This window comes from Drosophila suzukii, assembly GCF_043229965.1.
Source record: "Drosophila suzukii chromosome 2 unlocalized genomic scaffold, CBGP_Dsuzu_IsoJpt1.0 scf_2c, whole genome shotgun sequence".
Lineage (NCBI taxonomy): Eukaryota > Metazoa > Arthropoda > Insecta > Diptera > Drosophilidae > Drosophila > Drosophila suzukii.
Genome location: NW_027255896.1, coordinates 6,026,960 through 6,051,087, shown reverse-complemented (window position 1 = coordinate 6,051,087; position 24,128 = coordinate 6,026,960). Strand labels below are relative to the sequence as shown.

General features: G+C 37.6%; 1 protein-coding gene across 13 annotated transcripts in view; it reads right to left on the bottom strand.

The window, feature by feature from the left end:
* rl (Mitogen-activated protein kinase rl) overlaps window positions 1-24,128 on the bottom strand; it is a 554,163-nt gene that overhangs the window by 375,204 nt on the left and 154,831 nt on the right. For 10 of the 13 annotated variants that reach the window (XR_011605503.1, XR_011605500.1, XR_011605501.1 and 7 more), the window contains exon 5: window positions 23,797-23,931. Coding sequence is in view for 8 of the 13 variants with exons in the window: in XM_070998782.1 (XP_070854883.1) it covers window positions 23,797-23,931 (135 nt within the window). In the remaining 5 variants the exon portion in view is untranslated. Of the gene's footprint in view, window positions 1-15,538; window positions 15,740-23,734; window positions 23,932-24,128 lie in introns of those variants that run through there. The other 3 variants (XM_036821678.3, XM_065868758.2, XM_070998787.1) reach the window with 3 other exon arrangements.

Sequence of the window (24,128 nt, the reverse complement as noted above, 5' to 3'; positions counted from 1 at the left end):
AGTAACGGGTATAAAAAGCAGTGTTATTGTAGTCAATGTTGTTAACATTGTAGCAATGTTGGATCAATATTTAAAAAAATATAACGCTATGCTTCGGTTAAAACTATAGTTTTGGGTGTTGGGCATTTCACAGAGAGTCAAATGAATTGTATTATCAGTAGCAATATAACGAAAGTTCAAGCGTTGTGCTACTGCTATGCTACTTAACTTTTCGTTTTGGTAGCAGTAGCAGTATCCTAAGATTTTTTCAATGCTAATGCTCTACGGTGCTAGCATATCAATTTCTAACAATGCTAGCAAAAGTGGAACTTCCCGTGATTATTGAGTATAAATTACCATATTAGGTTCGCAAGCTAAGTATAAAACAAGGAAGAACGCTAAAGTCGAGTACCTCGACTATCAGATACCCGTTACTCAAAGGGAAATGGAGATATGCAAGCAGCAAAGCGAGATTAAAATGCGCCACCTACCGGCGGTAGACAGATTTAAGCGTATTTTTGGATCAATCGATAGGTATTGTCGACACCAATACATTTCAGTTAAAATTTTTTATCTAGCATGCAAATTGTGGGCGTCACAGGTTTTCGCGGTTTGTGGGCGTTTAAGTGGGCGTGGCAAACTTTTTTTTAGGTCAATCGATAGGTATTGATGAGAACAATACATTTCAGTTAAAATTTTCTATCTAGCATCAAAACTGTAGGAGTTACAGTTTTGGGCGGTTTGTGGGCGTTAGAGTGGGCGTGGCAGTCTACTGAAACAAACTTGCGCTGCGTAAGAGGCTCAGGAATCTTTACGCCAAATCTCAATAGCCTAGCCCTCATAGTTTCCGAGATCTCCGCGTTCATCCGGACAGACGGACATGGCTAGATCGACTCAACTGGGGTCGGAAACGCTTCCTTCTGCCTGTTACATACTTTCCGACGAATCTAGTATACCCTTTTACTCTACGAGTAACGGGTATAAAAATTACATTAAAAAACAAAACATACCTTATATACTTAAAACATTTATCTACGTCCAAATATAATTTGACAAATAAAATGACACTACAAATATTGATATCTTTAAGAGCGAAAGCTCTCCGAGGCAGCCGGCCCATCATTAGGAGCCACTGCATAGTATTCAAGATCACCTGACAAAGAAGAGAGTGGGAGAGCAGAAAGATACCCATTATCGGACTGGCGAGTAAATGTGGCGCCTAACGATTTCAGCTTTTTCAGTCATTGACGTAAGCCGCCGCTTCAGAGTCAAAACAAAAAATGTATGCTCAGTAAACTTGTTTTGCTTCACTCCGACATGCTACGATCACTCTGAATACCGTTATTTTTACTCGCACGTTTTTCATTTTTCAACGAGCTAAATAGTTTTTAAAACACTGGGCGTTAAGCACGGTAAAATCAGACCGAGCACTTAAGTATCGGGAAAAGGAAGCTTGTGAACCGGAAGCTCTAAACTTTTTGTAGAGTCTAGACTTTACATTTTAAGTCGTGCCAGCTCTTTGTTAAACCACGGAGGTTGGTTTAAAATTTTAGGATAATACGTAGGAACGCATGTATCAAAAACTTCGTTTAATACATTATAAAATATATTAACCGCTTTATTTATATTAGTACATAAGTACAGATTGGACCAATCCGAGCAAGCTATAAGGCTATTAATGAGTGCAAAGTTCGCTCTACGAAAGCAGGGAATGCGTTTAGCTATTTTTTCAGATACTTCATACACTTTTGTACCCGTGTCAATAGTCAGCTCTAGCGTTGGGTGATAAGGGTCTTCTGGTAAAGTAATTGCAGAGGTTCTAGCTATGCAGACACAATCTGGACTGGAAACAAAGCATAGATCCAGTAATCGTCCTAAGAAATTTAAAACATGATTTACTTGAGACACTGAAATATCAAGCAAACCGTCAAGAAAATCATGCTGCATTGAAGGTAACAATATATTTGAGGTCTCGACGGTGGACCATGTCGCCCTAGGTATATTAAAGTCACCTAAAACTATTAACTGATCCCTATCTGATAGTTTACTTGAAATAAACTGGATAGCGGACAGATGATTCGCATATTCCAATGATGGCGGAATATATGAACATGTTATGTATATAGAAATACCCGGAGGTAAAACTCCACCTCCACGTCGGGACGGACGATCAAGCCTGTAAGTTGTGTACTTACTTGGAAAAACTTCGGAACTTAGAACTTCCGGTTTTAACCAGGTTTCAGTAAAAACAATAACATGGGAAGACAAGGAAAAACTATCAGTATACAATTTGGTCAACTTACTTTGTAAACCTCTTGTATTCTGATAAGAAAGCTGAAGAAAAGAATCTAGTTTTTTGAGATAGATGAGGATGCAGATGTGGATGGCTCTTTAAAGGGATTTCCAACTTCCTTTGAACGAATTTTCCTTTTTTTAGCTTCGTACTCTTTAACAAAAATGCCAGCAGCCCAAATATTGGCTGAGCACATAGTTGCAAAATGAGCACAGGGAACACCGATCTTAAAAGATGATACTTCCCTAGCATATGGAAAATTAAATCGTTCAACCTTTAGATCATCAATCTGAACTTTGTTACGGATATAGGCCGTAATGTCCAGGGATGAAAGGTCAGGATTTAGCCGAGAAACAAAAATTTGTTTCCGCTGCGGTACACAGGTGACTGTTTTAGGTACCACGCATGTGACAGGTTTTGGTACTACGGCATTTACGGCTGCACTACCAGTTTCAGTCGGTACTCCGGACGTTAAGTCAACATGCGGCGTTGGAATTATTATTGTATTGTTTATAGCAGATTTTTCGGGCGTCTCATGCGGCAAAATCTCGCGTCCTTTGCATTCGGAAACCGAATCTTTTTTAGCTTTCGATCTCAGAACCATTTGTGCGGCGGCTGAGATCGACTGCTGTGCTGCAGACCCCGGATCGCCAGAGAGAGTTACACTAGCGGCTACCGTGGGTTGTCTATCGACCGGGCGATAGGAGAATCGGGCTCAGATAGCATACGACTAGTGAGCTGCAACTCAAGCGCCACAAGCAGATCCGTATTTCTACGGCTGTTCCGGATTAATTCCGTAACAGTGCTTTTTGTAAGCCGCCTTATAGAGAGTGCCTGGGTTTCATAGGCAATGCATTCATCACAATAGTAGCGCAAGCCACTTCTCATGTCGATTGCATCGCGTACCAGGCCCGAATAGCCAAGGCATTTTGCATGAAAAATATTCTCACACGAATGGCACGGAATGCTCTGTTGTCCAGCCGAAATTAACGACTTGCATTTCTTTAAATTGCAGACAGCCATTATCGCGATATTCCGAACCACAGTGCCAAGAGAATAAGGCTACGCAAGTAAAAGAGAGAGTTAGAGAGCGGGAGAGAATGAGCGGGAGTAAGTAAGCTGGGGAAGCGTAAGTTTTAGATGTTCCAAAAACATAGTTATAAGCGGGAGTGCGGGAGAGCGGGTAACTACCACCGCTCCAAACATCGTTTGGAAGAAAAGAAGAAGGCAATTAAAAAAAACAATAACAACAAACACTGCACAGAGATTAGACGTGCAAACTAATTTTGTTAATTTAAACACAAAACAATCACTATGCACTCGCGAAGCGAAAGGATATTGTGGGGGACATAAAGTTATATAAATGTATGAAAATATGAATTAAACCCCGGTGGTTTATGGACAAAAAGAACAAAAATTCGGAGCGCAAGACAAAAACACGACCGTTCACTGAAAGAGTGTAGCTTTATTGAAGTTGGTAACATTGATTTAAGGACATCAGAGTCAGTTACACACGCGAAACTAAAACTACTATCACAGGTACCATTATAACAGCCGCAATTTATATTATCACAATTTCAATATGTATTTTGAGGTAGGTGATCAAGATTGTCATCTTTAGTTACATCAGGTACTTTGCAGTCTAAACATCTGTAAAAATCTGTAAAAAATTTACCAACGGATTGTCTTGATCAATGGCGCATATTCTCCGTTAAGGTTCAGCCTTCAATAAAACAACATAAAACTAATTTCGGTTTTTAGGCGTGTATTTTTAAAGAAGCCATTTATGCCAGCGTTTTTGCATTTTTTCCAACCTTTTCAACTTTGACGAAGTGTAGCTTCTAAACTAATGAATGGAACTCAATGATGTGTACAATAAAGTTAAAGGGCATTATATTACCTGTAAAATGAGTCTTTGATAACTGAATTCGGTTTATCAGAACTCGAGTTAGAAAATAAAAAAGTGCGAAAAAGGTTTTTTAAACTTAAAAAAAAAATGATACCATAGAAAAAATTTTAAGTGCCCTTTTCTTAATCAGGGATATGTACCTTACCGGAAAACAAAGGTTTCCTCGAAGACGTACTTCATCAATTTTTTTTTGTAAACTGGTGTAATCAAAAGGTGCAAGCCTAGCGCGAGTGGCTTAGCTCGTGTGAACTTTATTGGGGGCATTGTTTGTGCAATCAATGCTTACTTCTTCTTCGGTCTGGGTCTTCATATCACTTTGGGTGTTAACTCTTCCCTCCTTAAACGCGACTGTCCTCGGTCACCACGTAGTAGAGTACAGGTCCGGAATGTGGAGGCTTTGCCTGCGTTTCTGGAATAGAAGCCGATGTACTTTCCGTTGACTTCTGTCTTCGTAGAAGTTCCGTGATCGATCCTATTATTAGTAGAAGGATGATGGCGGATCCGTAACTAAGGGAAGATTCTAAAGTTGTTGGTTTTTCCAGCGCTTTCGTGTTGTTGATGTTGAGTTCCTTGACCATTTGTAATGATAGTACTTCTTCTAGCTTCGTCTTTTCTCCCATTAGTTGGAATATCGGAGGTTCTGGTTCGACCATGTTGATTTCCCTTGACTTGTAGGAAGTTTCGCCAATAGTTACAGTTGAATTACGGTATTGTATTATGAAGGAACCGAGCAGTTGTAGGAGTTTCTCATCTAGCAAGATTCAAGTCGTTTAGCAGTATGGTGCCTGGCAGTATTTCTTCGAAATCCGGTATGTGTTGATTGTTGATCATCTTACGTTCTGGTTCTCGAAGGTTCAGGAAAGCGTTACGCAAGTATCATTGCTTAAATCTAACAAGTTTTCTAAATTACAAATTGTCTTATCATTATGGGACTCACAAGGATTTTTAATTGGAAATAATTGTGTCTTACATTCTAACAAATTTTCGTATTTTATGTCATTGATTACTTGGGCCTTTTTTATTGCTTTAATTTTTAAAGTTCTACAATTATCCGTTTTAATGGTTGGCTAATTTAGTTTTAGCAAATTCCAATAATTCCTCTATGTTAAAAAATAAGTTGTTTTATGTTTTAAAGATATCTTCTACTACTGTTGTTTCTGTGCTTGTAAATACAAAAGAATTTATTGTGTTCGATTTGGCCCATGTAATTGCGTATATAATGTTGGTTAATTCTTCTTTTAATAATTGAATTTTATACTTTAGAATATTTGCTTTTTGATTTACGATTTCTTCCGAACTCTGGGTAGGAAGTTGGCTAATTTTTTTATTAATTAGTCTGTTAATTACTACCTGTTTCTTGTTGTTTTCTAATTGCTCATTCACCTTATTTTCTAATGTCTCGTAGTCGTGGTGGTCTTGTAATCCCGCCAGCCATTTCCATGCGGTACCTATCGCTTCAATTGCCCTCATTTGTCTTTTTATACCCGTTACTCGTAGAGTAAAAGGGTATACTAGATTCGTCGGAAAGTATGTAACAGGCAGAAGGAAGCGTTTCCGACCCCATAAAGTATATATTGTATATTCTTGATTAGGATCACCAGCCGAGTCGATCAAGCCATGTCCGTCTCTCCGTCTGTCCGTCTGTCTGTCCGTCCGGATGAACGCTGAGATCTCGGAAACTATAAGAGCTAATAAGAGCTAAGAGAGCTATTAAGATTTGGCGTGAAGATTCCTGAGCTTCCTACGCAGCGCAAGTTTGTTTCAGCAGAGTGCCACGCCCACTCTAACGCCCACAAACCGCCCAAAACTGTGGCTCCTACAGTTTTAGAGCTAGAATAAAAATTTGAATTTAAATGTATTGTTCTCATCAATACCTATCGATTGACCCAAAAAAAAAGTTTGCCACGCCCCCTTTAACGCCCACAAACCGCCCAAACCTGTGACGCCCACAATTTTCATGCTTAATAAAAAATTTGAGCTGAAATGTATTGGTCTCGTCAATACCTATCGATTGATCAAAAAATAAGTTTTCCACGCCCACTCTAACGCCCATAACGCTTAAATCTGTCTACCGCCGGTAGGTGGCGCACTTTAATCTCACTTTGCTGCTTGCATATCACCATTTCCCTTTGGTCCCTTTAGCTGAGTAACGGGTATCTGATAATCGAGGTACTTGACTATAGCGTTCTTCCTTGTTTGAGTTTAAAGTTTACGTAAATCAGTATGAATCTGTTTTAATTCGTAGGAAAGGTAGGGGTGTAGTGATTTTAAATGTTCCGTCTTGCTTAGCCGCTAATCCGGTTTCGAGTGAGATGATTTGTGAGTTGGAATAGTCGAGGACTGTGGTTATCCCCAAGCATGTTGGTAAAAATAGTCTGAAAAATTATTTTCTTATATTATTTTTATGTATGATTTTTCCGGTTTGTGTTTTAATAGTGGTCATTTGGTTTTCTGCTACTTTCTCAGGTTTGTATCTAGGTGTAAGTTTACTGCCTAGCCTTCTATATATTTTTACGTGGACTGTATCGCCTGGCTTAAAAAATTTTGGTTGTACTTTGCCCTGAATTTGATATTCGATGTCGGCTGTTTGTTTTTTTTTAATTTTCTGTCTGATTTCTTCTCGTTTTTTTTCTCTATCTTCTGCTGAACTGGAGATTGTGCTTCTAAAAATATGTTTATCGGACTCTCCTTTGTCACAGAATGGATCGATTTATTATATTCCTGAACTGCTTTGAAGATTAAGTCCTCAAATGTCATGCTCCCATTGTCTTTTTTTAAGGCACCGCATGATTTTGGATAGAGTTGAATAAAACCTCTCTATTTGTCCGTTACTTGTCGATGCATATGGAGCAGTCGTGTGCACTGATATTTTGAGTTAATCTTCTAACATAAACTTGATTGCTGCTGAGCCTAATGAGCGTTCTTTGTTCAATATTATCCATTTCGGCATACCAAAAACAATTTACATTTCCCTCGACGGATTTTTAATATCTTCGGATGCTCTTGACTCTAAAATTTTTACTTGAGCATATTTTGAAAATTTGTCGATTCCCGTTAAGACTCTAGGTTTTTCTGTGATATAAATATCGATGTCAACTATTTCTCCCGGGTAATTAGGAACAGGGGTCGGTTGGATTTCTCCTTTTGGGGGTGTCTATCGTATTTTCGTTCTTTACAAGTTTGACAGGCTTGAACTATTGTTTGAATTTTCTTTATTGCTTGTGGAAAAAAATTATTTTTTAAAATTTGTATTTTATTTTCTTTTGCATCTCTATGAGCTCTTTTATGTTCGAGTGTAATTATTTCGTTTTGTTGAGACTTTAAAGTTACGTCGTCTATTTCGTTTTGGGTGAACCTTACTTTGGATGGTTTAAAATAAGTGGGGTAAATGTTTTGAATTTTTCCCATTATTTCGTCGGATGTAATGATATCGTTTATAAGTTTAGGGTCAAGTCTGTTAGTTAAAATTGCTAGAAGTTTTTCTTGTGCATAAAATTTTAATAATATGTCTGTGATATGTTGGAAATGGTATTTCGAAGCTATAGGAATCTGTGTCATCTGTCAGAACATATATCTGGTTTTTAAATACATTAATTGGAGCTTCTACCGAAAATAAGAGATTGTGTGGCGAGCTTTCGTCGCTATGGACTGATCCTGAGGAACTGATCAAATTAATTTCCGCGCGGGCTCGGGATAACGCATCCGCTACTACATTAGCTACGCCAGGCTTGTACCTGATCTCGTGATTATACTCGCCAATAAGATGTCTTCAGCGTTTTAGTTTAGCATTTTGATTATTTACGCTATTTGAAAAACTCAGAGGTTGGTGATCCGTGTATATTATCACCTTCGAATACCCGTAAAGGTAATGTTTTAGGCTTTGGAGAGCCCAAACTATAGCAAGCAACTCCCTTTCATTGGTTGCATAGTTTTTGACAGGGTGCGCAAAATTAACGTTATTGGCCTATGACTTTGTTCCAATACCGCGCCTATTGCGTAGCTTGAAGCATCGGTAGTCAGCTGGAATTCTTTTCTTTAATGGGTATGCAAGGTTAACGTCTCTGGAGACGAGGGTGTTTTTAAGTTTCTCGAGTGCTGTAATCGCGTCAGTGCTCAGGTTAATAGCAGTTCTGCTTGACTTGTCCTTAGATATACGGCCTTCTTCGCCTCTTAGAAGGATGGTTTTATGACCTATAATAACCTGTCATGCCCAGAAGAGAACGGAGATCTTTTAATGTTTTCGGGACCTATCTATGTTGGTTTTAGCTCCATTTTCTGATATTGTATACCCCATTTCTCTACTTGGACTCGCATGATTGCGGTTGAAAATACCTTTTCAAGATTTTGACCGTGGTCTACTTCATTTTTGCTAAAGACTATGATATCGTCCACGTATACATAGCAAATTTTTCCTACGTATTCTCTCAGTAAGTCGTCTAAAGCTCTTTGAAAAATGGGCGGGGAATTTTTTAGACCGAACGGAAGTCTCGTAAATTCATATTCTCCGCCGTTTACGGCGAATGCTGTTTTTTCTATGTCCGTGTCTTTCAATGGTATTCGGTAAAAACCAAATCGATTACTAATCAGTACTTTTTTTCCTCTGACTGACCGGATTTTTTCGGGACTACCCAGACTGGTGCATTATATGGTGATCTTGAAGGTCTTATAATGCCATCTAATAGTATAGTGAGAACGCATCTTTTGGTAGTTTTAATATTCTTTATTTGTATAGTGAGAACGCATCTTTTGGTAGTTCTAATATTCTTCATTTTGTATTCTTTATTTGTATTCGGCAGCAGTATTGCCGCTTTCAACGTCAAGTTGTTTCTGATTTAACAATTTTCCTTAGGATCTAAGTAAGCCTAAGTCTCGTAGCTGCGCTGCCTACAGTTGGGCGGCAGAGAGACGGCTATGTATATCTCATGTATATCAAGTGTATTTAATTATGCTCTCTTTAGCTGGAGCGCGAGGGTTTATATATGTACTTTAGTTTGGCTGAGCGGCCGGCATGTGCAACAGAATGCTGACACTTGCACTTTCTGTGAACGCGCCGATCGACTCATGTTCCGGCCACTTATGTTTTTGACCGGGCCTTTGTTTATGTAAACACTGCAACAAAGTGTTACAGTGTGTTTGCTTCAAGTACTCTTGGTACAGTAGAGATTCAATACATGTGCATACTACATCTCCCTCCTTTTGAAAAATAACGTAATATTATGAAGTTATTTTATTAGTATATTTTACTTAAAGGAATAATTATATTGTTTTTTAAATCTTTTTTTTTCTTAAATTTTCTTTATTTTTATTTTTTTTTTTAGATTCAAAGAGAATGGAAAGAAAATAATATTCGTATTTAAAGAAAAAAGTATTTCTAAGCATGGAGTGTAAAAGTATTTCTAAGCATGGAGTGTAAAAGTATTGTATTTCTAGGCACGGCCATGCTAAATGCAATTATTTTTAATCTATCCTTATGAACTGTTTGCTTTTTGTTCTTATTATTTGTTATTATAATGTTATTTCTTTTTCCTATTTCCGTTTGTTTATACGGACCTGTATATTGATAATCTAACTTATGACCTGTTTCATTTCTTAAAAGGACTTGATCACCTACTGATATATCTATGTTTTTTATTTTCTGATCATATACTATCTTATTATTTTCCTTATTTTTTTCTATCATTATTCTAGTTTTTTTGTATGCTACTTCTAATCTATATTTACTTTCCCTAGCATAGTCATCTATATTATATATGGGTTCTATATTTTCTATACTATTAAATTGTTTTGGTAAATTATTTGTTTTACCAAATACTAGCTCGTATGGAAAATAATTGTGTGCCATTGAAGGGGTCGTGTTGAAACAAAAAACGAAATATTGATGCCATACGTCCCAATCAGTTTTGTCAACCGATATATATGAGCGTATGTATTCATTGAAAGTTCTGTGACTTCGTTCTATTGTTCCTACTGTCTGGTGGTGGTGTGCCGGTGATGTTATATTTTCAATTTTTAGATATTTGCACAAGTCATTTATAATTAAATTCTTATATTCTGTACGCATGTCCGTAATGAACGTCTTCTTTGGACCGTACTTCAGAACAAATGATTCAAAAATTTCTTTAGCGACAGTGTTCGCGAACTGGTATGGCAACTAAATATTTAGTCAGGTCACATATTAGAGTGACTGCATACTCATTGCCATTTTCTGATTTTGGTAATGGACCAATAGTGTCCACTATCACTCTGTCGAAAGCATTTATAGGCGTATCATTTATAGGCGTGTCAGTGATTATCAATGGAGTCTTATTGTGCTTAGTTATTTTAGCTTTTTGGCATTTCTGACATTTTTGTATGTATTCAGTAATATCTCGAGTCATACCATTCCAAAAATAATGTCTTTTGACCTTGGCCAAGGTTTTTGTAATGCCAGTATTTCCTCCTTGTATTGGATCATCATGGTATTTAGACAGAATTGCTTCTTTCTCGTCTTGTTTTTCTTTAAGGGCCACCGGGTTAAGTAGCGCTACTCTTAAGGCATTCAATGTCTTGTTGCGCATTTGTTTAAAAATATCTATTGATGCATGTTCAAAGATATATTCCCACGGTGCCATTTTGAGTTGGCTGATTTTCTTTATACCGGCTTGCATTTCAAGCCTTTGGAAAAATTGACCTAAGTCTAGGATTCCATTGGTACATAAATCGCTAACATCATATCTTGCAGTAATTTTCCTACCATGTTTAAATAAACAAAGCATATCCTTTACATGCAAGGTGACTACCTTACGTACTTCGTCATTGTTTTAACTTCATATATGTTGGGCTTAGAAGCTTTCTCTATAGAACGCGTAGGCAATTCTATTTGTTTGTTTTCCGCTCCGAATTTCTGTCTATTTTGATATCTAGTAGTGACTTTCTTTATAATGTTTTGTAGATCTTTAATGGTTATTCTTGATAACGCATCAGCTACATAATTGTCTTTTCCCTTTAGGTATTCAACTGTGAAATCATACTCTTTTAACTCTAGCCTCATACGTGTCAGTTTGGAACTCGGATTTATCATTGAAAATAGATATATTAATGGTCTGTGATCTGCTTTAATTGTAAAGTGATTTCCAAAATATATGGTCGAAAATGTAGTATTCCCCAGTGAATTGCAGCTAATTCCTGCTCTGTTGTACACTTATTACTTTCTCCCTTAGTGAAAGCTCTTGATGCATATGCAATGGGAAATTGGAGCCCGTTATGGTTTTGAGTTAAAAGCGCTCCACACCCTTGTTTACTTGCATCAGTAATTATACAAAATTCTTTGCTGAAATCGGGATATTGTAGCAAAGTAGGTTCCATTAGTTTTGTTTTTAAATATTGGAATGCATTGGAATGCGTCATCTGTCCATTCAAAAGAAACATTCTTTCAATCGTCTAGCGCTGTCCGCATCGTTCGGCGCAGGGTAATTCATAATGACGTCATATTTCTTGTCCTCTGGGAGTATTCCTTTATCTGTGCATTTATGACCTATAAAAGTCACTTCATGCATAAAAAATGAACATTTTTCTGGATGTAACATTAGATTGTATTTCCTGCATTTCTCAAAAACGTCTGTTAAGTTTTTAAACATATGTTTCTCGGAACAACCTATAACTATTAAGTCATCCATATAAAGGACTGCTTGTGAAGGTTCTAATCCAGAGAATGCGATAGTCATCATTCTTTGAAATGAATTAGGCGCTATTTTTAATCCGAAAGGTAATCGCGTGAAGCGATACGAGCCATTGCTCGTTGAAAATTACGTTATATCTCTTGAACTTTTTTCGAGTTCAACTTGATGAAATTAACATTAAGTCAAGCATGAAAAATATTTTGCTCGTCCCAGTTGATCCAAAACATCATCAATTCTTCGGAGTGGAAATTTATCGGACAGTAATTATTTATTATTTTGACGATAGTCCATCACTAATCGCCATTTCTTTTGTTCCGAACCTGGAGATGGTTTCTTAGTAACAATGGGCTATTATATTCAGATACAGATGGTTCAACAATCCCGTCGGTGATCAATTTTCCGACTTGTTTCTGTTTTTCGTTTACCTGACTGTGTGGGCTTCTGTAATTTTTTATTTACACTGGTTCATCATCCTTTAATCTCAGTTTTTGTTTATAAAAATTATTTGTGCTTATTGGTTCGGTTTGCAATCCGAATATATCATTATATTGTGTGCATAGACTTGAAAGCTATGATTTGAATTGTGGATGAAAGTTTTTTTTTAAGTTGAGATAATACAGATTTTTCTCTATTTTGTAGATTAGTTTTGACTACATCGTAGTTCGAAAGTGATTCATAAGCTAAATTATTTGTACTGACTACTTGATCTTTATTTGTGGTATTCAGCAGTCTTAGAAAGCGTTTTTAGATGTTGCTATGGTACTTGCTATATAAATACCATGCTTAATTTCTTGATTTGGAATCAATACACTGTCTTCTTTTGAATTTAGTTGAATTCTTCTAATAATTTGGGATCTTGCTAGCAGAAGTATTGAGTTGTTGCCAGAACTGTATGTTATTGGAACATAAATTGGACATTTTAAGTTATTAGGTCTAATTATAAGCCAATCTTCAGATGACTTGAAGTCTAATTGACAGTTGTATTTTTTTATAAAATCGATTCCTAAAATGCCATCACAAGGGATAGCGAAATGTAAATGCACGATATGAAAATCGTGTTTGATTATGTACTTAGTGGTCTGTATCTCAATATAAGTTAACCCCTTGGATTTGGTTACCTCTTGACTTATTCCTCTTATGTCTATAATATAGTTATCATGTATGTCAAGAATTTTCTTTAACTACTGAAATGTCTGCACCTGTGTCTACTAAAAAGACAAGTTCTTTTCCTGTAGCCACATGATTGAATGATACAAATATGTTCTGACTGAGATTAACGGTATAAACCCTTGCACTTTCTACTGTTGAATATCTAAAGGGTTTTGTGAGTTTCCCGATGTTCTATTGGTTTGGCTATTGGTTACTTGGACATTATTTTGGTTATTATTGTTGTGGCCTCGATTCGAGTTGCCACCGCCTCTATAGTTTCCTCTATATTGGCCATGTCCAGTATTGTTTTGGGTGCTATTGTTGTTGTAATTATTATTACGACCACGAAAGTTACCTCTGTAATTTCCTCGTCCGCGGTTTCCACCGCGCTTCGGGTAATTTTTGTAATATAGGACAGTGTTTGGCTGTCCGGTTGCTTATGTGCAACTGTTTACAAATTTTGATATGGCCTCATTCATAGTATTGAAGGTACCGGCTTGCATGATAATTTTTACCTTATCGATTGTACAATTTTTGGTCATTGCTTTGACTGCATGCCGAGCGGAATAACTTATGGCTAACTCTAGGGATAAGCCATCTGTTATAAATGCACCTTCTAAAGATTTTGTCATCTGGTCAACCTCTTGTGTGTACTGGTTGGCAGTTTTATTGCGTTGCTGTAGGCTCATCAGTTTTGCTGACAACACTTCTACAGTTTCGCCTTTGACGTTGCTTTTTAATCTGGAAATGACTTCAGTTATTGTTGTTTCATTTCCGATTAGATTTCTGGCGACACCTTTTAGCTTTGTTTTTATTATGGAAACTGCTAATTGTTCGTGCTCGCCTTTTATTGATTCTGTTATTTCTAATGCATCAATAAAACTTGTTAAGTTTTCAGCTTAACCATCGAAAACTGGTATAAGCTTGGATGCTGTATAAATAAAATCAATATTAGTTTATGTCATTGTGATATTGTTTCTTATTTTATTTTCTATTATGCTTGAACTATCATCAGAATCCGTAGAATTATCCAGATCTGACATTAAAACAGCTGGAATATTAAGATTATTTAAATCTTGCTCTTCTATTTTAGGATTTGTTTCGGTAAGGTCTTCTGATTCTATTTGGTCAATGTCAGTTTGTTTTGTTGATTCCGGTTCATCACCAGTTTCAACTGTTAGGGAAGTGTTAAGTATAGTCGGTACTGATATGTCCAACTTAAACTTTTGTTTAATTGATATTAAATTAGATCGTAGTCTGATCAAAAATTTTTATACTTGGGACCAATGATTTTGATTTAATTTTTCCCTCTGGCCATGTATTAGTATTCGTGCTTTCATTAAAGCATTTTACTAGAATTTTCACATGTTTTTTAATGGTATTTTTTTGAATTGGCCTGTTCTGATTTATCAAAGTCAACTTTTATGTTATTTATTAGCTTATATAATTCATTCCATTCCATTATATTATGGAGATAAATACCTAATATTGGATGTTCGTCTACTACTGCTCTAACTTGTACACCTGGAATGGTGGATAATACAATTCCCTTTTGGGTGCTTGTGCAATGTATTAGTGGAGAAGTATCCAAATTAAATGTTTCAATATATACATTTTCTAATTCATAAATGCTTACTGAAGTTGGTGAAACTAATTGCAGAATTCTTTCTTTAAAATGACTTTCCCTATCGTATGTGTCTATAATTGCTTTTAGAGTAGCCATTTTAGTTAATTTATTTTTATTTATTTATTTTTATTTTGTTTAATTGTAAAATGTGATCACAGCAATATTTTTATATTAATGTTGTTTATGCAAAAATTTTTTTTTTTTAATTTTGTCCAGATTATTTGCCTGTCTCATATATTTTTGCAATTACTTTGCATCTATTTTTACAAGTTTTCTACCTATTTTTGTGTATGGTTTTCAGGACACACTCTAATCGGGCAATTTTTATGTCGCTCAATTTTAGACATTTGTTTTATATAATAAATGAAAAAATATGCATCGCAGTGCAATCAGAAAAATAATATGCAACGCAGTGCAGAGGAAAACCAAAATTATGCGGTCTTGGTAGCGCTGTCGGTTCACTTTTCCTTGGTCTGGCTTGGTGCGCCCGACGGTACCGGTGCTGGCTGCACAGGCTGTACTTCTATGGTGAGGCACCGGTGCTGGCTGCACAGGTTGTTACTTCTTTGGTGGGGCACCGGTGCTGGCTGCACAGGTGTACTCGCAATGTGGGGAGTACAGTGGTCCCTCGCAGTCATCCGGACACGTCTTCTTCAGCTTTGGGATGGCAACTTTTTCTGGAGGAGGCAATGTTTTTGTAGTTTTGGCAATATTTGGGATTACAGGATGTGTGTGTGTGGCTGTGGTCTGATTTTTACGTACAGTTACCAAAGTTTTTATGTGTTCAACTTCGGCATGTATTTTTACCGAGTTGTTCCAACTTATCGCATTGCCGCTGTTCAGCAGCTTCAGTAGTTCAGCCTTTCTGGCTTTTAATATTTTTACCACGCCACTACGTTTGGCACACATCACACTCTACTCACTGCGTTTCTTCTTTTTGTTCTTGTAGTGTAAGCTGTTGTTGTTGCCGTTTTTGCTGTTGTTACTGTTGTTGCCTTTGTTGTTGCTGTTGTTGCCTTTGTTGCTGTTGTTGCCTTTGTTGCTGTTGTTGCCGTTATTGCTGTCTTCTTATTCTTTGAAGTCCAGATCCAGGTCCAGATCCTTTTGGATCAATGTCACGGTCGCTATATAGTGAGAACGCATCTTTTGGTAGTTTTAATATTCTTTATTTGTATTCAGGAGCAGCAATAATGCCGCTTCCAACGCCAAGTTGTTTCTGATTTAATAATTTGCCTTAGAATCTAAGTAAGCCTAAGTCTCGTAGCTGCGCTGCCTACAGTTGGGCGGCAGAAATTCTATGGGTGCATCTGAAATGTTGGGGAGCTTAAGTATTGCATGTTGTGTGATTTTAGTGGTACCTCCAACTGAGCTGACGGAAAAATGTTTCTCATTTTGTTTTGATTAGTATTTGGAATGCTGGCAGCGCTGAGAGGTATTTTCCCTGCATAACCATTATTTGCCGAATGATCGACATCCATAGGTACCGATTTCGGTTGGGTACGTGGGGGAGGTTTTGGTGTATTGTAAGGTGCCACTGCACTGGCCTGGTTTGTATAGGGTTGGTTATAAGATCTGAATTGGTAAGTCTGAGTAGGGGTTGTTCCGGTTATGGGTACTAACTGTATTTGGTTTGGGTAATGATAGAGTTGTGGATGGAAGGTTTGTGGTAGCATATGTGCCCTCCCTAAATATGGATTTTTTGGTGTCTGACTATTTCTTGAATTTTGGTTCTCAAGTAGAGTGCACAGATGTAGGGCATGTCCTAAATCATTTTGCACTTTAATGGCCAGTAAGTGCCAAGTTTCTGTTAAGGCTTTTTCTCTGTACATGGCTGTCAGAGACTGCACAGTTTCTTGTGAGGCATCTAAGTTGCCAATTTGGTTTAGAATTAGTGACAACTGTTGTTACACTGCCTGATAATAATCAACTATACTATCGCAACCTTGATTAAGAGCATAGAGCTGATACTCCAAAGTTTTTAGGTCACGTTTGTCAACAAAATGCGCTGTTAGGCATTTTGAAATAGCTGTCCAATCTAAGGGGGTATTATACGATTCTAACACTGCGTCTGGGCAGCTAAAAGAATTCCCAAATATTTTGGAGAGCCAATTCTGAGTTCGTAAGTTTTTAACACCCTTTCGACACTTTTCTTCCATGAAGAATGTTCGCTTTTGTTTCCCGAAAAATCTCGAAGTCACTAAGATTGTGCGCTAATTCTCTTTTAATTGTTTGGTCTGTATACTTGGAAAAATCTTTATTGGGATTACGTATTTCTTTTACTAGGCTACTAAGGTTTGCCTCTAGTACAGTTTTAATTTTTTCCTCGATCTCTCTCTAATCATCTAATCTAATCGATCTCTCTTTAATCAGGTCCCTGTTCGGGCGCCAGTTAAAAGATTGATTATTATTTTGATAAAAAAAAAATCAAACTTCACTTTATTAAGTTGGATAAATAACTGATTTTACTTAAGCTAAACAATTATTCATTATAACTGCGCGTCGATCCACCGCTGCCACCGTCTCTGCCGCTGCTGCTGTCTCTGCCAACGTTCTCTATTGTCATTGGCTGCTGCTCTTCATCGCTGTCGCTGTTGACCAAATTTAGTTGTCATTGGCCAATGCATTTAAGTTATTGTTATTGTTGTATGCACTTGGCTGAGTTGGGTCAACTTTGGAAATCGGCTATTCTGCATTCCCACGATCGCTAATCAAAAGGTGCGAGCTCAGCGCACGTGGCTTAGCTCGTGTAAACTTTATTGGGGGCGTTGGTTGTGCAATCGATGCTTACTTCTTCTTCGGTTTGGGTCTTTATATCACTTTGGGTGTTAACTTACATATTTTCATTTTTACATTCTGACTATTTCTAGGTTTTATATGAGATGATATAATTTTAAAGCATTTAAGAATTTAAGAGAGCCTAGGATATTCGAGGTGTTAAGAGTAGAGTAAAGAGTTCTGTTGGGTTTGAGGGTAGGATCTTGCCTATTTCTGACACGAAGAGAGGACATAGTAGGAGAATGAGTCTTTTGCGTTGCAGCGCCCACATTGCGGAGGTGCTTGCTTATTTATTAGTTGTGGGACGGCGATCCCGACGCCGCCACAATTATCCCCGATCCACACGGAGGGGAGAAAAAAAATGAAAACTGCACACTTTTAAATTTTTAATTTTTTTTTGTTTTGCTATTTAAGTTTTTTTTAGTTTTTTGGTTTACTGTTAAGAAAAACTAATGAAGCTAGTAGCTTAAGATAAAAAACCTAGGCACAAAACAAAAAACCTAATTATATTATTCGATAAGTAGAACGGAGGGGCGAGAGCGGGCAAGAGAGACAAGGCCCACAATCCATCCCACGCAGTTGCGTAAGTAATTCACCCCAAAAGAGCGCGAGAGAACAGTGAAAACGAACGAGCGAGGCGGAATACAAAGTTCACCTCAGCGCCTGCGCGGCTGTCGACAAACGGAAAGCGCGAGAGCGCCGAAAGCGTGTAAAAAAAAACGAAAGAGTTGCTGCTGCCAAACGGAGAATTGAGAGTCCCGAGCGCGTCGAATAGTTTACCTCTGCGACAGCGCGGCCTATAAAAATGGTGAGGTCAGAAAAATCAGAGCGAGAAGAAGCGAAGAATTTCAGGGGATTCAAGCGCGAGCATCGAAGCCGAGTGGAAGTTCGTGACGGGAGAATTTATATTTAAGCAAGACCACGCGGTTTCAGAGGAACACAAGAAAAGTATAAAACGATAACGTATTGTGAAATTATGCCAACAAAACGAGAACGGTGAAAAAAGCCAATATTGAATAAAAGTGCGAAATTGTGGATTATAATTTTGACTAACGAGGGTGTATTTATCTTAACCTCCGACCAAGCTTGTCGAATAAATGAATAAATATATTTAGCGATAATAAAATTAACCCAAAAAGTAATCAAAACGTAACTGAACCGTAACCCCAGCACAATTTCGATTTATATACCAGTCCTAATTCAAGTTTCATCGTAGTTAGTAATAAAACCCAGGATTCGTATTAGCCTTTGTCGTAACTAGTAATAATTTCCTGGGTTCGTCCGAGTTTTATCGTAATTAACAATAATACCCAGGGGGGTTCGCCCGAGTTGATCGGAACTAGTAATAAAACCCAGGGGCTCGCCCGAGTTTATCGTAATTAAGCCCCGCGTCGACCGAACTTTGTCGTAGTTACTAATGAAATCTGGAACCCACATAGAATTTAATCGCAGCTGACTGAACTTGATCGTAGTTACTAATAAAATCTGGAACCCACAAAGCATTTTATTGAATCTGTATACCGAGTCCGGGGTCCGCCCGAGCTTGGGAGCAGATCCTGGGACCGGTCACGTACCATCCCGGTTGGTTCCCCTTCTTTTACCCAAAACTCACCCAGTTAACCCACATCGTCCACTGAAAATTTGTTGGTTTGGTTGCTTATGTTGGCTATTGATGATAGCAAATCCGAGCAAATTACAAATCCTCGCTTTTGTAACACTGCGTATTCGCAAGGTTAATAATAAACTGCCACTTCTGCCGTGAATATAGAACTATGTGCTGGTAAGAGTGCTGTTTTCATTATTCGTGTAACAGTAGCGATACTACAAGACATTCATTGTCCGTACTTGGATCCATCTGTGTATCTGAATGTGTAGTTATTGTAGTGTTCTTTGCTTAAAGTACTGTTGAAGGGGAGTTTAATTTAGTTGTGTAATGGAATGGTAAGTATACTCGTATTTTATATTCTAACAAGTTTCTTAACTCTTGCAGGTCGTTCCCGTGGGAGCATCGTAAGTACAGAGCTTTCTTCAAGAGTTGAAGTTAATATTTCCAACACAGAAGTTATAATTTTTTACAATAAAAAATGTTTTTTGACCATGCATGGATGCAGTTCTCCGATCCGGCTTGTTCTGACTCAAATAATACCGATAGCTTTGATAGTGAAGAACTAGTTTACGTAGAAACGGACAGACGGGCATGGCTAAATCGACTCGTCTAGTGACGCTGATCCAGAATATATACGACTGTGGTCCGGCAGTCCGATAAGTACTTAGCCTCACCGCTCGATGGCGTCACTATCGCAAGAGAAATTTCTACTGTCGAAATTTCAGCCGAATCGGACTCGTAGTTTTGTTTTGACTGCGTGTGGAATCGGACGTGTCCGAGGATTTTAGAAAAATGGAAAAAGAGCAATATTGGTCTGTGAATCGACTTTTTTTTGGAAGGGAAATCGCGCAGCGAAGTCAAAGAGCGCTTGGATGCTGTGTACGGTGACTCTTATCCTTCGATGGCGACCGTAAAAAATTGGTTAAACGAGTTTTAACGTGGTCGCACGTCGGTTTTTGATGAGCCACGCCCAGGTGCTCCGAAAACGGCTACCACGGAGGATAACGTGACAAAAGTCCACGATCTCGTATTGGCAGACCGCCGATTGAAGATACGCGAGATTGCTGAGACAGTAGGCATGTCAATATACCGCGTGGGTCATATCCTGCATGAAACTTTGGGCATGAAAAAGCTGTCGGCGCGATGGGTGCCACGTTTGCTCAGTCCGGACAACAAACACAACCGTGAGACCACTTCAGAGCAGTGTTTGACGCTGTTTAAGCGCAATCCGAAGGAGTTTCTGCGTCGTTTTGTGACCGTCGAATGGTGCGGGTTGTTATATGAAGTTATATGAAGATTAGGAAGTGAATTACAGACAGCGATGAACTTTGTGGGATCCCATTATACAGAATTTTGTTTTCAGAAAAAGTGTTAATAACTTCGGCTTTGATTTAGCGACTAGTTAGGAAATTCTTTGCAAGTTTCAGCAATTTTGGTCCAAGTTGTTGAATTGTTTGGGAGTGTTGGGTTTATGGATCGGTATTATGGTACTGCTCTTAAATTGCTTTGGGTTATCTAGAATGTTATTGAAAAGATTTATTAAGCGGTTAGTTAATGGCTGACTGAAGTTTATAATCTTGTGATTTGAAATGCGACCAAGACCAGTCGCCTTTCCTTTGAGGCTAGTTAGTGCTGCATTGAACTTTATGTACGTAATTTTTGTTTCTATTAACAATACTTCGGTTGATGTGTTGTGAGTGTAATTGAATAAATTTATTTTTGTTAGATTCCTTTTGCGTTTATTCCAAGGATTTAATCAGTTAATTCATTAGATCAATTTTTTCTCAGATTACACAACTTTACGTAAGAGCGAGAAATACAGAAATACCCTATAGCTCCACTGAGCAATTAATGAGCAAAATTGTCAAAACCGTTAGGCACTTCTGGAATTATTCCTGGTATTTTAAAATTTCTCAATACGGTACTACGTGGACCGAAAAGTCAATGAGCAAAATGGAATCTAAGAAGTAGAATTTTGCTCATTCATTAGAGCTGCAGTAAAAATGTGATCGAGTATAAAAACTTATTTTATTCTTTTTGCTTAATTTTTCAGCTTCTTGCGACCAATTTGGTTTTGGAAACAAATAAAAACAACAAAAGTCCGTGGCGACCAAAAAATTACGCTGCTACTTATAAAAAAACAAATTATATTATGCCGGAGATGATAAAAATTTACAAGTTTTTTTCAGCACCAAAATATTTTGAAGACGTATTAGTTGCCAACAATTTCATATCTATTTAGGAGTTAATTTTAGAAACAAGTGGCTATTAAGTGGAGTTGAGGTGGAAAAGATGTCAAAGTTCAAACACTTGGGTGTCACATTACTTTGCAATATAAATGACATGAAAAAAATAATAAAGGCAAAGATAGCCATTAGTAGCACTTGGAAAGGTTTTTCTCGGAAAAGATTCCTTCTCCCTAGTTACAAATTCAGACTGTTTGAAGCGGCGGTCAGACCAATCATGTCGCACGCATCGCTGACTTGGAGAATTTTTTAATTTGGTGTAGTCGACAGCCTCAGTAGTACTTTATTGAACGTATCTTTACACTTCCTAGCAGCACCCCAAACTACGCAGTCTATCTGGAAACTGGCTTTTCCTCACTTTATACCTTCTGCTAAGTAAACCACTTCAAGTACATACGCAACGTATGGTGTATGCCGGATACCTAAAATCCTATTTACTCTAGGATGAAGTTATGGATTTATGGTGTTATTGGCTTAACCCGATTTTTATACCCGTTGTAGAGAAAAAGGGTGTATTGTACTCGGGGAAAAGTATGTAAAAGTTATAAGCGTCTCCGACCCCATAAAGTATATAAATTCTTGACCAGCATTGCAAGCCGTTTTAACGCTGTGGCCTCACAAACTATAAGAGCTAGAGGGTTGAGATTTAAGGTTAAGATTCCTTATCTTCTTAAACAGCGCAAGTTATGGGAACATGCCGCGCCCACAGACCGCCCAAAACTGTGGCTGCTACAGTTTCATGATAGAAAAAAAATGTAACTGAAATGTATTGTTCTCGTCAATATCTATCGATTGATCTAAAACGCCATAAATTGTGGCGCTCAGAGATTTCATGCTAGAACATTTTGTCTTGTCAATACCTATCGATTGACCCAAAAAATGTTGCCCTCGCCCACTCTAACGCCCACAAACGCCCATTTCGGGTAAATCTGTCAGCCGTCCACATAACCATATATTAAAATCGGGGGTAGGTGGCGCTTTGCAATCTAGCTTTGCTGCTTATACATTTCCGTCTTCGTTTTGCTCTTCTAAGCTGAGAAACGGGTATCTGATAGTCGAGGAACTTTACTACATCGTTCTTTCTGTTTTACATAACACTTATACAGTCCCAAAATATTTTGACAAAAATTTTATAGCTATTTATAAGTTAATTTTAAAATCTTCGAACATTAAAATCACCAATTTTAAGTTGCTGGATTGTCAAGACCGTTTATAGGTCCGAACGGGATGACCTTTGTCACAGCAAAGTCAACTAAGTCCGGAGTGGGATTTGATTTAGCAAAGCTATTTATTTAAAACAAAAGTAAGTCCGAAAACTTAAAAAAATACTCACAGTTGGAAAAAAGGCTTAAAACAGAAATTATTCTTTGGAGTCTTTACTCGTAGAGGGTATACTAGATTCGTCGGAAAGTATGTAACAGGTAGAAGGAAGCGTTTCCGTCCGCCTGTCCGTATAAACGTAGATCACAACGGAAACTATAAAAGCTGCAATAAGGCAACCAGATTCAAAAGATTTCTGCGCAGTGCAAGTCTGTTTCGTCAGTGTGCGGCGCCCACTCGAATGCCCACAACCCGCCCAAAACTGTGGCTCCTACAGTTTTAATGCTTGAACAAAAATACTGAAATGTATTGTTCTCATCAATACCTATCGATTGACCCAAAAAAAGTTTGAAACACCCACAAGCCGCCCATAATCTTCATAAAATCGTAAGTATGAACGCGGATATTTCGGATACTATCAAAGATAGAGAATTGGAATTTCCGATTTAGTTTCCGTTGCCTTGTACGCAGAGATAATTTTTTACGCGAGTGTGCCACGCCCACTCTAACGCCCACAAACCGCCCAAACCTGTGGTGCCCACAATTTTCATGCTAGAAAAAAATTTTAATTGAAATATCTCGTCAATACCTGTCGGTAGACCCAAAACAGTTTGCCACGCCCACTCCAACGCCCATAACGCTTAAATCTATCTGTAGCGTCCTTCCTTGCTTTTATATGACTTGCAGATTTTGGTGCGGCAAGTGCAAGAACCAGTTGGGAACTATAATCGCCAAAAAAATATTTTTCGACTCCATTCAGTTTGTTATTACCAAACTAATAATTTTAAGTGTTTTCTTTTGAAAGGGATACTTCCACTGAAAACCACGATCGGCGACGGACGGAAACGTTTAATTTTTTTCTTAAATTCCTAAAATAAGGTCGTTTTAAGCATAGTAACGTTATTTTGATTGCAAAGCAAGCATGTTAAAAGTTATTTTTGGAATCCGTTCCGTGAATTGTGTCAGGGGCATTCAGTTGTAAGGGCGGTTCAATATATAACAGTACTCATAGTATTTTTTATTCGGTTAGTTTATAAGTATTCTAAAGAAATTCGACTAGATCCTGAATTATGAAGTATAAATCAATTACCTCGATGCATAATTAGTACACTTTTTCCAAACTGCTGTTTTTGCCGTACTAAACCCTATACTTAAAAATTTTTTTGGCATACCTTACAACAATGAATTTCGGAAGTAGTTCTTGATATTGTCTGATATATAATAGTTTACATACTTTTAAATCGCAAGTCTTGTTTAGCAGTAGATTACTTGGTTTTAAGTCCCGATGCAAGACGTTTGCTGAATGTATGTACTTCACTCCTCGCAATATCTGGTACAAGAAATAACAGATGTGATCATTACTCAGCCTCTGAAATAAATAAATATAAAGTAAGCAATTTATATTTTATTTCTTAAATTTTAGATTTATTCACCTTTAAAGGATTACTTTTTTCAAAATAATTTTTTCATTGTTAAGCTTATAGTTTAAATTCGTCAGAGAATGTTACGGGGTAATAGCCTGTTCAAAATGATGTAGGCACTTATACTACAGATGCGGCTTCTTAA